This window comes from Zalophus californianus, chromosome 11 (assembly GCF_009762305.2).
Source record: "Zalophus californianus isolate mZalCal1 chromosome 11, mZalCal1.pri.v2, whole genome shotgun sequence".
NCBI classification, from domain to species: Eukaryota; Metazoa; Chordata; class Mammalia; order Carnivora; family Otariidae; genus Zalophus; species Zalophus californianus.
Genome location: NC_045605.1, coordinates 60734972 through 60753650, shown reverse-complemented (window position 1 = coordinate 60753650; position 18679 = coordinate 60734972). Strand labels below are relative to the sequence as shown.

The 18679-nt window shown below is 36.1% G+C and overlaps 1 protein-coding gene and 1 pseudogene across 1 annotated transcript; both read right to left on the bottom strand.

The window, feature by feature from the left end:
* Positions 1-5636: 5636 nt before the first annotated feature.
* LOC113913662 (olfactory receptor 51A4-like) lies at positions 5637-16022 on the bottom strand. Its single transcript, XM_035723128.1, is given in 4 exon segments — positions 5637-6093; positions 6095-6568; positions 7721-7780; positions 15967-16022. Coding segments are annotated over 4 exon segments (1047 nt in total).
* Positions 16023-16069: 47 nt separating this feature from the next.
* Positions 16070-16962, bottom strand: LOC113913663 (annotated as a pseudogene).
* Positions 16963-18679: the final 1717 nt, after the last annotated feature.

The following is an 18679-nucleotide window of genomic DNA, read 5'->3' as shown; positions in this document are numbered from 1 at the left end:
CATGTGCCTTCCTTAATACCCATCGCCCGGTTACGTGATCCCCCATCTCCCTCCCCTCTGCAACCTTCAGTTTGGTTCCCAGAGTCTAGAGTCTCTCATGGTTTGTCTCCCTCTCTGATCTCTTCCCATTCAGTTTTCCCTCCCTTTCCCTGTGGTCCTCTGAGCTATTTCTTATGTTCCACATATGAGTGAAACCATGTGGTAATTGTCTTTCTCTGCTTGACTCACTTCACTTAGCATAATCCCCTACTGGAGGATTTCTACAGGTGCAATAAAAGCTTGTTCACATTTTTAGCAAGAAATAATTGGAAAAATTGATTATGCAACCAGGGCATGGCCTGGGATGGCATACGTGAGAACACTGTTCATGTAATCCAGTATTACCAACCACTGTTAAGGAAGTAAAGTTGACCTTATAGAGCCAGTGCTGACAAAGCCCTTTGAGAAAAACTGGCCTGGCAATTGGTTATACAGTTCAAACTTCAAAGAATTAAGAGAGGTCACTTCCGTGGAAGGCCAGGAGCCTAGATATATTCTGATGACTTCAAGAAGAGAAGAATTTGTTCAAAGTGTACAGGAACTGTAGGGGAAATCTGATGGAGAAAATTTCTTGGACTAGCTTCCTAGTCTCAGTATAGCAAATATCAGTGGCTTTTCAACCTGAGACTTTTTTTAAAGATTTTATTTATTTATTTGAGAGAGAGAGAGAATGAGCACAAGCAGGCAGAGGGGCAAAAGGAGAGGGAGAAACAGAGTCCCTGCTGAGCAGGGAGTCTGACCCAGGGCTGGATCCCAGAACTCTGACATCATGACCTGAGCAGAAGGCAGATGCTTAACTGATACCACCCAGGTGCCCCTCAACCTGAGATTTCTTATGAAAATCTCTAGCATTGCAAATTTAAGAAGACCTTTATGGTAATTTAATATCCTTCCTGACTTTATATAAATATTCAGGCCAAAGCTAATGAATTAGCCTCATTTTGCACTCAAGGATAATTATTCTTTAAGATTATATTTTACGTAAATGGGGGAGAATATAGGGGGAAATGTGTGCTTCAGTGGAAAATTATGCATTGTTTAGAGCATGGCCTTCTGAGTTATCTGATTCTAATTATGTGGGGGCTTTGTGCCTTTCTATGTCTTTGCACTATTTTACAGTTCTGTAAATTATAGATACTAATTAGTAAAAACAATTCATGTTTGGTAAACATACAAATATATATATATATACACATATACATATATATATGTATATATTTAAGATTTTATTTATTTGCGAGAGACAGAGCACCATCGGGGGAGGGGCAGAGGGAGAAGCAAACTCCCCATTGAGCAGGCAGTCTCACACAGTGTTTGGTCCCAGGACCCTAAGATCATGACCCGAGCCAAAGTCAGACACTTAACAGACTGAACAACCCAGGTGCCCTAATGTAGACATGCAAATATATTTTGTCTGATTAGAGTTCAATTGACTTCCCTTCCCACTGTGGATGAATCCATCTTTGTACTCGTTTGCAAATTCATGTCAACATTTCTGTCTATAAACATATCTTTTCTGTGGATTCTACTTTGAACAGATTGTTACATTAGCCTATTTCCCTCATTAAAAAATAAGTTAAATGATATCTTTAATGGCTGTTCATTATTTATATATGTGTTGGCGTAATGATTTTACCTTATTGGAAAATGATACATTAACATGGCTTAAATTATTGAATGGAAGAGAGACAAATTATGGAATAACGAAATATGGCATTAAATAGAACTTCCATAGAAAGTGAAAGGCTAGGAAGTTGACTTATCCTGTAGAGATCAGTAGATGGTATTCAAATATTCCAATAGGAAACATAGAAAGAAATGAATGGATGAAATTCTTCTAAATTTTATATTTGTTGTTTGTTTTTTAGTGATTACATGTAAGGATCATTCCCTCATCTCAAATTTAGTATCTGAGAGCAGAAGTATATTTCATACAGATCACAATTATGTGTTGAAGACAGATATTTTAAATGAAGAGGCCATTTTGAGTCCCTTCTGATCACCATTAAACCAAACCATTTGTCAGATAATATTTTAATTGTCAAATGAACACAACAAATAGTTCTTTAATAATGGAGAACATGGAAAGCATATTGTTATGGGCTTAATTGTGTCATCCCCGCCCCCTCAAATTCATATATTGAAGTCCTGACTTTCAGCACCTCAGCGAGTGACTATATTTGGAAATAGGGCCTTTAGAGAGGTAATTAAGATAAAACAAGGTCTTGGGCTCTAATCCAGTATGACTGATGTCCTTATAAGAAGAAATTTGACACAGAGACACATAAAGGGAAAACAACGTATCAAGAGACACTGAGATATCCCAACAGAGGGAGGACTTTCTCCTTGACCAAACACTAGCAGGACTTCTATCAGTTCAAGGCCATGTCCCTGGATAATGACCTCTATTCTTCAAACGCCTGCCTGAGAAAGATGAGCCCTGCCAAAAGAATTTACTGGTTGTTCCAACTAAAACCTGAGATAGACCCCTCATCTGCCTTTTCTTAGAACATTTACTTTAGAAAATTTGCAATTGTAAATTCTTTCTCATCTCTTTGAGCAGTATCTTCTATAATCAAGAATGTCTTTCTCAAGGACATAGGAACCATCCCTTTGAAATTAAATCATCAAGAAAGATAGGACCCCTATCTCCTAGTCCCTGTGAGAGTTTAGAAGCCTAATTTGAATAAACACCATTAATCAAACACAAGTGGCCTAATTACAGTGGCCAAACTCTCCCTCCCCACATCCTTCAATACTTTTCCTTTAGCACACTTCAGCATTTCAAAAGCCTCCCACCTTTTGTTTCAGAGGAGATGAACTCAGCTCTATACTGAAGTCTCTGTCCCTATGATAGCAGTCTGAATAAAATCTGTGATGACCTTGCAAATTGTATGGGAAGCCAAAAAGGTTTTACAGCATTATACACCAGCAGAAATGTTGGCAATTTACACTGACGGGGACATAAATGAAATGAAATGAAGGAAAAGCATCAGACTTTTGAGAGGCTACAGGACTGGCCGATACAGCTTTTAAGCTACACACATGCATTAACCTTCAAGAAAAGGGAGGAATGACCCCAAAGGTGGTTCAGAGGTTAACAGGGCTGCCAAGACTACCATGGGCCCAGAGAGCCAAAGGCTTGGGGGACACAGCTGTTTCCTCTTTGGTTTCAAAGGACAGGGCCACTGCTTTGATTCCAGTGGAACAGACTGCCAATACCCAGGGTTGAAGGGACAAGGCCAATACTCAGATGGTCTACAAAGGCAAGGATGCCATCCTGGCAGACCTGGGGGACAGAACATAAAGCAAAAGAGAATTATTCTCAAAACTTTTAAGTGTAATGGGATTTGCCCTGCTACATTCTGGACTTGCTTGAGATCTGTGATCCCTTACTTTTTTTTTTTTTTTCTAATTTAAATTCAATTAGCCAACACATACTACATCATTAGTTTCAGATGTAGTGTTCAATAATTTATCAGTTCTATATAACACCCACAGCTTATCACATCACATGCCCTCCTTAATGCCCATCACCCAATTACTTTTCAATTTATCTTACTTGGAATAGGGCTGTCTATCCTATAGCTGCCCCACTATTGTATTTTTGAAGCAGATAACATATTGGCTGCTTTCATAGATGCACTGTGAAACTTTTGGGTGGATTAAGACACCCAAGAAATGGAAAAACTTCTTGCTCTGATCTGATGTTCGGATTTCCTATTCTAGGACACATTGTGGAAACAGGTGCAATCCTGAATGTACATGAAAGCTAATATGTAGCCAAGATAGTGCTATCCTGGCATATAAATGATAAGGTTTGAATTAAAGCTTTTAATTTCCTGTCTATGTGAATTTCATGAAATCAATTTCTCAGAGCCTCGGTATCTTCTTTATGTAAGGCAAAAGTTATGTCTTTAAAATGGAAATTAGGTAATGTGATGATGACTCTTAAATATGAAGTTTCTTATTTCTTTGAGAATAGAATTAAAGCAATGACTGGATCTTTTTGTCAACAAGACAGAGCCCTACATACATTGACTGGGTCTTCTTTACTTTTCCAACATCATCAGACAGTCATTAAACTCCAACCCTTTTGGCTTTCTGCATATTTGTAGAATTTACAGAGCTCTCTGCTTCTTGTGAGTTATCACATCTGACCCTCAATGTGAGAATGTTCTTGATCCCAATTTCATATAATTCATTTCTACTCACTTTTTTGTTATATTTTGACTTAATTTCACTCTAGAATACTTCCCTAAACCCTCAGTCCAAAACATGATCCTCTTTCTGAAATTTCTTTTGTAGCTAGTTTATCCTCTATTCTGTTTATTATTATTTGCAATCACAGATATAATTTCTTTCTTTTCTTTTTACTTTCTGAATGAAGCATGCTTTCAAAGAAAGGCAAATCATATCCATTTTATTTGTTTCTGTGTACCTAATGTGTAGCATATTTTTTGATGTGGAATAAATCTCCAATAAATAATTGTTGAATGAATGTGTAAGTGAGACCATATTTGGAGAAAGGGGAATTACTTGTTGAAGAGTTCAGTAACACTCCACACAGATGTGATATAATTGTCTTCAGTTGTGTATTACAAAGGCAGGCATATCACAGATGCTCAAAAATGTTAAAGAAAAAAATAATATAGGGTTAAAGAGGAATTTACTGTTTTGGTTGTGATAAGTGACAAACAGTCCAACTTACCTTCCTAACATAACTCAAAACTCAGATCATAGAACAGAGTTTTCATCTTTTCTCATGCCCACTCATTAACTCAAGTCTTATCCACAAATCACAATTCTTGTCTCCTACATTTTTATCCTCAAGTGAATCAAGAAACAAACTCCATAAGTGTCAAATGCTTAATGAATAATAATGAACCCATACTTGGAAGTTACCTCAGAAATAATGAAAATTTTTCACAGCCATAAACATTGTTTTTGAACCTCTAATATGTGCACATGTGCTTTCAGGCATTTTCAGGCATATATTTTATTTGATTCTCATAATACCCTGGCTTTATATAAAACAATCCTGCCTATTTTTTCAGTTGAAGAATCAATTAGAAAGAAGCAAGAGTAGATGTTTAGAAACTTGTGAGGTTATTGCAATATTTCATTAAAGAGATACTGGTGATTTATCATGGGATGACGAAAATGAAAATAGTGAGAGGAATACAGACTAAGTTATAATTTGAGTCTAGACCCAGAAGAAATTAATACGGATAGATTGCATTTGAAGGATGAGGAATCCACTTCTGTATATCCCTTTGAAGGATATACATGATCATTTTTCTCTATTAGCATTTTTTGGTTTTATCATAGATGACATCATAAGACATCTATTTTCATCGTGATAATAGATTTCCCAATATCCCTTAAGGGAGGGACCTCAAGATATGTACTTTCTGTTACCAATTCTATTTATATCCATGTCCAGTATCACTTATGAATGAAATAAATCTTACATGATAACAAAAAGTGATACTGATGCATCTTCGTGCCAGATACTAGGTTCTCTGAAACTTATCTTGGAAATCTTTCCCAAAACAACTGGCTGCTATGTTTCCTATTACACATCACTGTTGTATCTACTTCTGACATAATTTTCCTAGAACTCTCACTCTAATTTGCCTGGTTTTCACACAGTACACGATGGGATTCATCATTGGAGGCACAAGTAAAAGAACATTTGCCTTGAAAACATTGAAGAGAGGTGAGACATGTCTGACAAAGTGATAGACAGTGGCATGGTTGATGATGGGCAGATAGAAGATGATCACTGCGCAGATGTGTGAAACACAAGTATTGAGGGCCTTGAGCTGCCCTTTTGGGATGCAATTACCAGCAGTCTTGAGGATCAGAATGTAAGACACAGCAATGAGCATAAAGTCTACCAAAATGCAAAGCGCTCCAAAAAAGCCATAGATGACATCAATTCGGTTGTCAGAGAAGGCCAATTTCATGACATCCTGGTGAAGACGGTAGGAATGGGATAATTGGCTTTTATTACAATATTTCAAACTTCTCAAAGTGAAGAGGAAGGGAACTCCTGAAAAAGAATGCCATTCCTATTTTGGCAACTCAGACAGGAGTCAGAAAGGAGTTGTATCGCAGAGGGCTGTGGATGGCTAGAGAGCAGTCAAATGACATGATCAGGAGCACTGAGGACTCAAATACTGTGAATCCATGGATGAAGAATTCCTGGGCAAAGCAGGCATTGGCAGAAATTTCAGGGGCATCAAATAAGAAGATCCTCCCCACGGTGGGTAGAGAAGAGAAGGACAAGCCCATGTCAGACACGGCCAACATGGAAAGGAAGTAGTACATGGGCTCATGCAAGGAGGGCTCTGTCTTGATGACAAAAACGATGGTGCAGTTTCCCAGAATAGCAAAAAGATACATGCTGCAGATGGGGATAGAGATCCAGATGTGTGCATATTCCAGCCCTGGCATCCCAACCAAAAAAGTGGTGATTTCAACATTTGATTTATTAATAATAGACTTGATCCATTTAAAGGCTCTATAATGAGAGAGAGAGAGAGATGCTGAGTTAGTAAAATATGAATATCTGGAAATATCACAGAAAAATAGCAGTTTTTGAAGAGCTTTCTTTCAGCTCTCTTGACAGAACAAAGCATTTATGTGGCTGTCATATAGTAACAAATACATGCCACTTTGAACTAGAATCTTCAGATATCCTAGCTTGGAAAAATTACTGCTGGCCATATTTTCCCTATAGAGAAATTGGGTCTTTATTTTGCATTCAGATACAGGTCTGAATTCATTTTTTTTCTGTAAAGTTTTAGTAACTAGCTGTCAATTCCCTCCCCTTTTTTATAATGTGTCAAATTTTTATTTAAATTCTAGTTAGTTACCATATAGTGTGATACTAGGTTCAGCGGCAAAATTGAGTGATTCATTGCTTAGATAAAACACCTGGCACTCATCACAACCAGTGCCCTCGAGTAGTCTGCTGTTTTGCTTTCATGTCCTAGATCTAATATTGGGTAGAATACCCACAATGACACTTAGTAAAGGCAAAGGAATTTCAGACTCTTTTTCTTCCTAACCCTTGGAAATCCCACAAATGTATGGTCTTCTCAAAATTAAATTGTCCTTAATTCTATTTCTTGCCATCTGAAAATTGGTTATTTAAACATTGTTTAAAAATTACTCCTATCTCAAATCATGTATATATTTGTCAGAGCAGTCCCTGCAGAGATTACCGACAAATTATACCTCATTTCTTTTGGCCTGGAATTTGTGAAGTGTTGCCAAGAGAATAATAAATTGACATGGTCAGTATTGCAATTTAGGAGAATTTGAGTACTATTGAAGGCTGATCCTCCAAAAGGTATACAGTTTTTTTATCTAGTCTCTGAAAGGAACATTTTTCCTAGAGGTATGACTTTTGGAGGCTTCTTCCTGCTCTTTATGAAGTTCTATGTGGTTGATTGCCAAAAAATTAAAAATTAAATAAAAATTTTAAAAAATTAAAAAGTAAATGAAAGCTAAATAGAGGTATATCTGGGTACTCACCAAAGGGTGGATATTTTGGAGAACACTTTTGAGAGTAGCTGAAGGCTTCTAGTATAAAATCCCAGCAGTCATCGAATTTGACTGCCACAAAGTCTCCTCCTTCATATATGAGGGCTTGCTTCTTTTTATTTACCCAGTCACCTGCTCAAGAGTCACTGAATTCTCTGCGGATTGCAGCCAGGCTGCCTCTGTTCTGAGAATAAGCATATAAACACATACAGATACAGGAAATCCAGAGAGAGTTAATACCAAGGACATGAGATAAGTATCTAGACCATGAATTAGGAACTGTTTTCATTAGAAAGAGGTGCTTAGTAACCAGGCATGGGAGAAACATGGTAGAGGTAAATGCTGAGCAAAATCTCTAACACTTCTGTTGGGTATTTGGCTCAGATATTCCTCTGCCACAGAGTCAAAGCAGAGATGTTGGGAGTTGAGTTTGTGTAAAGAAGTGATGCAAGACAAACACCCTATGACATCTATTTTTAGCCTAGACTTTACTCCTCAAGTTGGATTCATCCTTCCGGATACTCCTGGACATCACTAACTAAATATCTCTGTAAACCAACATATCCAAATTAGACTTCATTTTCTCCTTTCTTAAATCTGCCTCTTCTTAGGGACTCATCATAAGAATGCACTTTTATGCTCAATATTCTACAGGCCAAAAATCTGAGCCCTTTAATCTCTCCTTTCCCATACTTCGTACATAGTAGTAACTAACATTAGTAAGCATTCAAATTGTTCCACATATTGAGATTCACTTATTACTAGATGATGATTGTGAATCCTTTAATATCTTGAATAATAGTTAAGTGCACTTATCATCTTCATTTAGCTGATGAAGAAAATCTTTCTCAAGGAGGTCATGTGGTCTGTCCAAGATCAGACAGGGGTTGTATGGTAGAGGTAAGGTAGGAACTCAGGTCTGTCAGATTCCTGATAACTAAACATGTAGCGTGCAATCAGGAATGTCAATCAATATTTGGGGAGTTACAGACGGAATGGTTGGCTGGAATTCTGTATTATTTTCAACACTCTAAATTGTCTACTAGTTTATTCGCAGAGATTAACAGGGTTAATCTTACCTTTGGAACAAAGAGAATTATTCTAGTATAAGAATACTAAAGAAAGGTTTCTGAAGGAGAAAACAAGTATATACTCACCCCCATTAATGTATAATCTCTGTAAGGGAGCTAATATTAAGTAGACGAAGGAGAGGAAGCATAACAAAATCTTACTATAACCCCCAACATAAAATCTTTTAAACTTCATTATGATTATTTTTCAATTACTAATTGGCTGTTGTGTGTCATCCCCCTTGCTTATATAATCAATAATTCTTTCCCTTCCACTCTTACTTTGTCTCTGGCCTTTCTATAGGTTCTTCTCATTAAAAAAGAAAAAAAAAAGCAGGATGCACCTTGGTTCATTTCAGTGTTTATTGCTATAGTGGTGTTATGCGTCCTGTGGCTCAATGGCCAACTTTGGGGACTGAGTTAACTTGTTCCATAGTGATATAAAGTAAGCAAAGTAAGCTACAATAGGGCAGGTAGAACATCTGTTTTTGTAATCTTGATATGTTCAGTCACTAGCACAGTAAATGGTATATGGCAGCTTAGTAAATGCTTTTTAAATGAAAAAATGAATTGCATTTTTAAAACTGGCATATAAAATGTGTGCTATTTTTACATTCATCATTCCAACTTAGCTATCTTTGCTAGAATAAAAGGCCAGATTTTGGTAACTGTAAGATCCATTCATATATGTTTTTACATATTAAAATAGCATTGTATCTATTTTTGTGTAAGTTACATAATACTGTATTTTGAAAATTTATTTGTATATAGATAATGCATAAAAGTTTTATTTGTATATAGAGAATATTTAAAACAGAATCATATACATATTGCGATAAAGATGAATTATGCATAAATATAATAATTCTTAATATTTAGTCACATTTGAAGTTTTTTTCCTATGAAAGAAAAAATTGTAAAGGTCTGCTGATGTTTCCCTTGGCTCCCATAACCTGAATGACGACGGAAACAATGGCATATAAAATGAATGGGATAGAGCTAGAACAGTGCCGCTACAGACAATTTAAGTTCATTTATTAGGAAAAAAAGAATAGGTGAAAATCTAAAGATATAATTTCTATTTCAGGATGATAACAAAGAACAAATTAAGCCCAAAGTACAAAGGGAGGAATAATAATGGCACAATCAGAAATCAATAAAACATATATCTGACATAAATAAAATCAAAACAGAAGTCTGGTTCTGTGAAAAGTTTAAGAACATCCATAGAAACCTTAGCAACTCTAAACAAGAATGAAGGAGAAAACACAGAATGTGTATTAATAATAAAAACAATAAATATCACCATATGTTTTACTAATATAAAAAATATTAAGTGGGTACAATGAATATGATTTAAAAAACACTTTTTTTACAGTAAAGTAGATAACTTAGATGAAATGGACAAATTCTTTGAAAAACACTAGTCTCCAGAATTTAAACAAGAAAACAAAAAGGTGGATAGTTCTTTATCTGTTAACAGCAGTTAGTTCATAATTTTTTGGAGCACTGGGTGTTATACACAAACAATGGATCATGGAACACTACATCGACAACTAATGATGTAATGTATGGTGACTAACATAACATCATAAAATAAAAGCCCTCAAGTAAACTCCAGGCCAAGAGGCCACACTTATTATTTATATTAGGCATTTAACAAAAAAATAATACCAATATTATACATACTGTGTTAGAGAATAAAACACTTCTCCATTAGTTTCATGTGTGATACCTAGCTAGACAATTACAGGATGAGAAACAGTAATTGATGGCTAATATATTTTGTGAATGTAGATATCTACAAACATGTTAAAAATAGCAAGTATAGTGATATATAAAAAAATAATAATACATCGTGACCAAGTGGAGTTGATCACAAAAATACACACTTTTCAATAATCATGAATAAATTTCACACCAACATAGAGGAAAAACTGCATTCCACTTCAATAGATAAAATCCTAATATATTTTCATCACAAAACCTCTGAGCAAACCAGAAATAAAGGGTACTACCTTGAATTGATAGACATATAAAAATCCTATAGCTAACATTACAATCATGATATGATGTTGGACATTTTCTCTCAATGACATGTAAAGTTCAGGATGTCCCTATCGGTATTCTGTTCAAAATTCTACTGGATGTCCAGGGCTGTGTAACATGGAAAGAAGAAAGAAAAGAATAAAAATTTGAAAGGATAAAGTAAAAATGTCTGTACTCACAAATGATATGATTATTTAGAAATCTATAAATATTAAGAATAAGTTAATTTTAATTTTTTAATTTTATAACTTTATTACCTTTTTAAGTTTTTATTTATTTAGTTAACATACAGTGTAATATTAGTTTCAGGTGGACAATATAGTGACTGAACACTTCCACACATTACCCGGTGCTCATCTCAGCAAGTGCCCTCCTTAATCCCCATCACCTCTTTCACCCATGCCCCCACCCACCTCCCCTCTGGTAACCATTAGATTGTTCTCTATAGTTAGGAGTCTATTTCTTGGTTTGTCTTTCTCTTTTTTCCCCTTTACTTGTTTGTTTTGTTTCTTAATTTCCACATATAAGTGAAATCATATGGTATTTGTCTTTCTCTGACTTATTTTGCTTAGCATTATACTCTCTAGATCCACTCATGTCATTGCAAATGGCAAGATTTCATTCCTTTTTATGGCTGAGTAATATTCCATTGTATGAATATATCACATCTTCCTTATTCACTCACCAATGAACAAGAATAAGTTAGTTTTATTTTTTTAAAGAATTTTTTTTTGAGAGCGAGAGAGAAAGAGAGCACAAGCTGGTGGGGAGGGGGCAGAAGGAGAAGCAGTTTCCAGGCTGAGCAGGGAGCCTGATATCCCAGGACCCTGGGATCATGACCTGAGCCAAAGGCAGACCCTTAACCGACTGAGCTGCCCAGGCACCCAAGAATAAGTTAGTTTTTTTTTTTACTTTAAATTTTTTATTGTTATGTTAATCACCATACATTACATCATTAGTTTTTGATGTAGTGTTCCATGATTCATTGTTTGTGCATAACACTCAGTGCTCCACGCAGAATGTGCCCTCTTTAATACCCATCACCAGGCTAACCCATCCCCCCACCCCGCCTCCCCTCTAGAACCCTCAGTTTGTTTTTCAGAGTCCATCGTCTCTCATGGTTCGTCTCCATCTCCAATTTACTCCCCTTCATTCTTCCCCTCCTGCTATCTTCTTCTTCTTTTTTTTTTCTTAACATATATTGCATTATTTGTTTCAGAGGTACAGATCTGTGCTTCAACAGTCTTGCACAATTGACAGCGCTCACCATAGCACATACCCTCCCCAATGTCTATCACCCAGCCACCCCGTCCCTCCCACCCCCCCCACCACTCCAGCAACCCTCAGTTTGTTTCCTGAGATTAAGAAGGAATAAGTTAGTTTTAAAAAGCCAACCAGCAATATACAAAACTGAGTTCCGACACACTTGAAAAAACAATTTGTATAAATATAAAATACCATTTATGTCAGTTAAGCTGTTTAATCAGTAAAATCAAATATGTAAAAATAAATATAATAAATACTTTTAAGATACCTACACCGATAAATTCAAAACATTGCAGAAAATTTCAAGGAGATCTATACAAGTAGAGATATCAAGCTTATTAATTAGAAAACTGTGTTGCTAACAATTCTTCACAAAGTAACATTGACTCAGCACAATTCTAATCAAATCCTAGTAGGTTTTATTGTGGAAATTAACAAGCTGATTGTAAACTTTATGTGGAAATGCAAAAGAAAAGACCTAGAATAGGCAAAACAAGAAAAACATTGAATGAACTGCACCATTAGAACTCATGACTAACTCTAAAGTTACATTTATTCAGCAGTGTGGTATTGACAAAATGTTGGAGGAATTCATCAAGAAGATGTGACTGTCAACTGACCCATGAGCTGGACCTGGATAATTGGAGCCTCCTCACCCCCAACCCGATCCTCAGAATGTACATTCTGTGCACCAATCTCACAGTGGGAGCCCTGAAATATTCAAGGACATAACCTTGAGAAAGCAGTGTGTTATTGAGGCCATCTGGATGGTATACATGACTGAACCCCGTTAAAGCCTTTATATAAAATTTTAAGATTCTGGCAAGCAGGTGTGGAGATTTACTCGTCTTATGACTACCCAAGACAAGCCTCATATAGGTTTCCATGCTTATTAAACCTGCCACCTACCAATGTGGAGAGGTCTGCCTCTTTCTTTGTTCTCTGCTTGCCCTCCACGTATGGAGGCCAGTTTCGATTTTACCTGGTAAATTCCTGAGGTTGCAAACCAACACACAAGAAGAGACAAAATGACAGTGACAAAATTCAATAGGGAAAGATCTTTTCAATAAATTGGAGCAATTTATATACAAAAATAAATGAATAAATATTGAGCTTTATCATAAATTAATTTCAGCTAGATCAAAGACCTAAGCGTTAAACATAAAAAGAAAAGAAACATGTAGAGGAAAAATTATAAAAAAATATTCATGACCTTGGGATAATCAAGGATGTAAAAACATTAGCCCTGAGGGAATAATAATCACTTATAATTAACAAAAGGGAAGAACGTGTCTGTTCACTGAATGACACTTTTAAGAAGAGCAAAAGACAAACAATCCACAAGGAATAAATATCTTTACTACACATATCTGACAAAGGATAAAGAACTCCTAGAAATTAGTAAGTAATGTAAAAAAGTATACTTGAACTCTCACAGGTCAATTTGCATTTAAGAAAATAAAAATTAATATCATAATCAAATACCATAACATAAATACTACAGCTGTCACAATCAAACACTTCTCTAAGATTATCTATAGGTATTTTATTTATAACAGTCAAAATTTGGAAACAACTCCAATATCCATCAATAGGATAATAGGTTAAAAATTTTGTATTCTGATTTAATTGGCCTGTGATGTTACATTACTATCCAGACTTTAAAAAGCTCCCAAGCGATTCTAATGCCTTTGCCAAGATTGAAAGGAGGGCTTCCACTGGCTCTTATATAGGTGCTATCAGCTAAGATGATATATGTCAGTGTACTTATCTGTCTTCCTAAATGTAGCATTCTAAAGATGACTTACCATTTCCGTGGTGAATTGCATTCTCTAAGTACACTAATTCCTAATTATTGGTGTAAAAGTATAATGGATGTCAAACTCCCAAAAAAATTCCTTTATAAAGGCCACTATTTCAGTTCATTTCTTATGTACCCTTAAATAATTTTTTCTTAAATCATGTTTTTTAAATTTTTTCTCAGTAATGTCATTCTGCTCTTTGGTAGGTCTAGTAGACCTAGCTACTGGTTTTATTTGGTTTTCCCTTACTTTATTTAATTTGTTTTGTTCTATTTTTTCCAAATACCATTTCTTCAACCCTCCTAGGAAAAGAAACACCTTCCTTCAGGTATAGTGCCATGACCCAGTTTTGCCAATCACATTGAGTTCATATCCAAGGGTATTATGACCAGTTCTGGTTTAAGAATATCAAGTACTTCGTATTTTTCAGCCCTTTCCTTAAGTCTCTAAGTGAAGCTCATAGTGAAAGTCCACTCTCTTCTCTGTTAGTGGAGATGTAAGAAGTGTCCCCACTACTTATCCCTCCAGCTTGTGACCATTCACTCATCATGTAAGAGGCTTCATTCAGAACAGTGACTGAAGCAAAGGAGAAAGGTGAAGAGAGCAAGAGCTGGTGATGCTAACAATGACTTCTAGAATTTAAGGATGATGAAGCTCCCCAGGTTCCTGCAACTTCTATTTCCTATCTGTGAACCATTGCAATGTCTCACCTAAGAATGTTGTGTTGCTTAAGATACTGCAATTTAGTACTGTCTCTAGCATGGAGTGTTTATCTTACTAATACAGACCTTCTAATTTTCAGGACTTATGTGGATTAAATAGTAGTGCTTATTAGAAGTGAGACTAAATTCAGTTAGATAACTTTTAGTGAGGACCCAACTAGATCTTATCTACATTCATGAGGTTACGCCACTTATTTTAAGATTGCTAAATATATTTGTGCTTGCTTTTATTTTCTTTTCTTTTTAAGATTTTTTATTTATGTATTTGACAGAGAGAGACACAGCGAGAGAGGGAACACAAGCAGGGGGAGTGGGAGAGGGAGAGGCAGGCTTCCCGCGCAGCAGGGAGCCCGATGCGGGGCTCGATCCCAGGACCCCGGGATCATGACCTGAGCGGAAGGCAGACGCTTAACGACTGAGCGTCCCAGGTGCCCCATCTTTTATTTTAATTTCTATCCAAGTAATTAATTTGTAGAAGTGAACTTTATATTAACAGGGATTTTCAGACATACTCTAATGGATTCTTTGGCTTTCTTATCATGCATTATATTCGTGTCTTCAAAATGTGCTAGGATTGCTAGGCTCTTAACAAACAATAAACAATTCATATGTTCCAGGTACTTAGCTAGACACTGATGAAGATAGAAATTAAAATATTCTACTTCAATCACATACACACACATTGATGTAGGATGTAAACAGTTAAGAAATAATACTGCTGCTTAGGTATGTGACTGACAAAAAGAGAGTACTATAGAAACTTGTAAGGAGCAGCTCACCCAATATGCATACTAAAGAAGGAGGTTTATTAAATATATTGCAGAGAACTTAAAATATAAATTGATGACATATTTGCTCATCTACTATGGTATTTACATTAATACATGTTTCACGGTACTTACAGATAGGAGCATTTTTATGATTTATTTGAATTGCTGATGAAACATACACACAAACATACATATATCATCCCCAACACACAAACTATACACACACGCACACAAAATAGATGTTTAGGGGATGCTGATGTTTGTGTGTGCATGTGCGTGTGCGTGTGTGTGTGTGTGCATGTGCGTGTGTGTGTGTGTGTGTGTGTGTGTGAGATTAATCTTTCAGTTCACTTTAGACAGAGCTGATTATGGCTGAGTTAGAGTTATGTTGTTTTTTCCCATATGAACATACTAATTTTTTAGAATAATAAATTTAAAAAATTATTTAATCAAATAAAGATGGTACTTCTGTGTCTGTTGTTGAAATAGTCATATAGCTGGTTGTGTGAGGAGGTAAAAGAGAAAAAGGAGGTAGAAAATGTAGTGGTCAACATATTGTAACCCCAAGCCATGTAGGATGTTGTTGCTGCTAAATGAAATCCATAATGTGAAATTTGATGAGCCTGCTGAGATTATGAAATATATATTTTTGTCAACCTCTATTACTTCCCTGTCCTTCTTGGACCCCTACATTTGTTCAAACATTGCCAAGCGAGGTGGGCACTCATCGCAGCTGAAGTTTCCCATCAACCTTTTCTCTCACATAATTTCATGAGAATCAGATTTCTAATCTGCTAACTCTTCACAGAGTACATAAAAGGATTCATCAGAGGGGGAACCAGAAGGAAGGTATCAGCTATGATGACCCTAACAACTGGAGAAACATTTTCTCAAAGCGGTGAATAATAGCCAAGGTGACGATTGGCGCATAGAAGATCAGCACAGCACAGATATGGGAGATGCAAGTGTTGAGGACCTTGAGGCGGCCCTTGTGTGAGGCAATGCACAGAACAATTTTCAGGATCCGCACGTAAGACACAGAAATACACACCAAGTACAATACAGATGTAAGAGCCACAAACAGTCCACAGATGACTTTGACCCTATTGTCAGAACAGGCCAGCTTCATGACATCCTGGTAGAGGCAGTAGGAGTGGGATAGAAGGTTTTTCTTACAGAATTTCAGCCTCTGTAGAATAAAAGGGACAGGGAAGACCAATAAGATACTTTTTATAGCAGATACAAGGCCAATCTTAATGACTCTGGCACTGGTCAGGATGGAGGTGTATCTGAGAGGACTGTAGATGGCTATCAAGCGATCGATGGACATGCTGAAAAGTACCGATGACTCCATAGCTGAGAATCCATGCACGAAGAACTCTTGGGCAAAACAGGCATCAGGGGAAATTCCAGTGGCATTGAACAAGAAGATTCTCAGCATGGTTGGAAGGGAAGAGATGGACAGTCCCAGGTCAGAAAAGGGCAGCATGGAGAGGAAATAATACATAGGCTCATGCAGAGAGGTCTCTGTTTTTATGAAAAAGAGGATGGTGCAGTTCCCCAAGATGGCAAGGAGGTACCTGAGGCAGATGGGGAGGGAGACCCAAATGTGAGCATGCTCCATCCCTGGGATCCCAATGAGGAAGAAGGTAGAGGTTTCCACTTCTGAGGTGTTACAGACTGACATTGTAGGAAAGTGAGATCAGCATGTGGGTCTCAGAAGAGCCTTCCTGCAATGACAAAAACGAGTTCGCTTAAATGTGTACTTGTATTGCCATTTGTCCAGTCAATTGGGTCAGTGGAAATCCTGTGATTCCACCTATTCTGCAATAATTCTTAGGATGAAAATAAAACATTTTGTGAAGTATGGACAGGAAAAATATCATAATATATGTAAGTAGGATACAGGAACGTGAAAATATACCCATTCCTCATATACTCGTCAGTAGATGGATATAAATATTCAAAATGTTTTTCCTAGACTCAGCACATAAGAAGGAAGCAGAAAATTTATCAACCTCTATCTCCTACAGCATATTTTGTTAGGATAGTGCCACTCTATGAATTTGGAAATTATATGCATTAACATAGGTTCAAATCAAGAACATCACACTCAGATACATGTGCAGTTATTTAATATTTAACCTTTAAGAAATTGTATTGTTTTCAAAAATGATGGTAGGACAATTGCATATTGACATGCAAAAGAATGAATTTAGATCCCTACCTCATACTGTATACAAATTATTTCAAAATATCAGACTTATATACAAGAGCTATAACAGTAAAACCATTTGAAGAAAACAAAGGAGTAAATCTTTGTGAACTTGGGTTAGAAACGTTTTTGTATGGCACAAAAAGTATAAACAAAAAAATACATAAATTGGACTTAATCAAACTTTTTTTAAAGTTTGTGATTCAAAGTACACCATCAAGAAAGTCAACAAACAACCCACAGAATAAGAGAATATATTAGTTAATCCTATATCTGGACATGCATCCAGAATTTAGGAAGAATCTTTATAACTCAATAATGCAGATGTAAATGATCTTCCACATCATTCATTATTGGGAAAATGCAGGTCAAAACCACAACAAGATATCATTTCACACCTACAGGCTGACTAAAATTTAAAAACTAATGTGCGTTGGCGAAGATTTGGAGAAATTTTACCTTTGTACATTGCTGATGGGATTGTAAAATTGTATGCCAACTTTATAAAAGGGATTGGAAAGTTATAGTAAAACCACAGTTAATATTTTAGATCTGTTGATTATTTTTACCATCCAGGAGCTGAACGTAATGCTTTCCATAATAATACTTAATGAGGCCACAAATTGGAAGTTTAAAATCTACACTGATTACAAAATTCACCCTGTGATATGATAAGGGTGTAAGAGTTTTAGATCAAGAGAAATGTTGCTAGGAAAGTAATGTATTTTTTTTTCTATGTAGCGAATAAAAAAGAGAAAATGTAGGACTAAACATTTCTAATAGTGATCACAGTATAATCCTGGCTAGAGAGGGATGTTAATTACTAGTCTCCTAACTTTCTATGACTAACTCTTCTCCTTGTGTCCCAGTCAACTTCTTTCAATTTCCAGCATACTGTGCCGTTTCAAGTATTTTGCTTTTATGTATCATAAAAACACTCTTCTTTTCCTTGCCTGCCTTCGTCCCAATCCTAAATTAGGTATCATGTCCTTTAGAATCCTTTCCTGGAACATTTCTTCACCTTACATCCAAGATAGAATGTGTTTTTCTTTATGACCTTTCGCAAGTTTATCATATGAGCATTTATTTGACATTTATATTTCACATCTGTTCCACTTAACTGATCTCTTTGTGGTAAGGGTATATTTCATGTTTATCTTGATGCTCCTTGATGCTTTCACCCATTTGA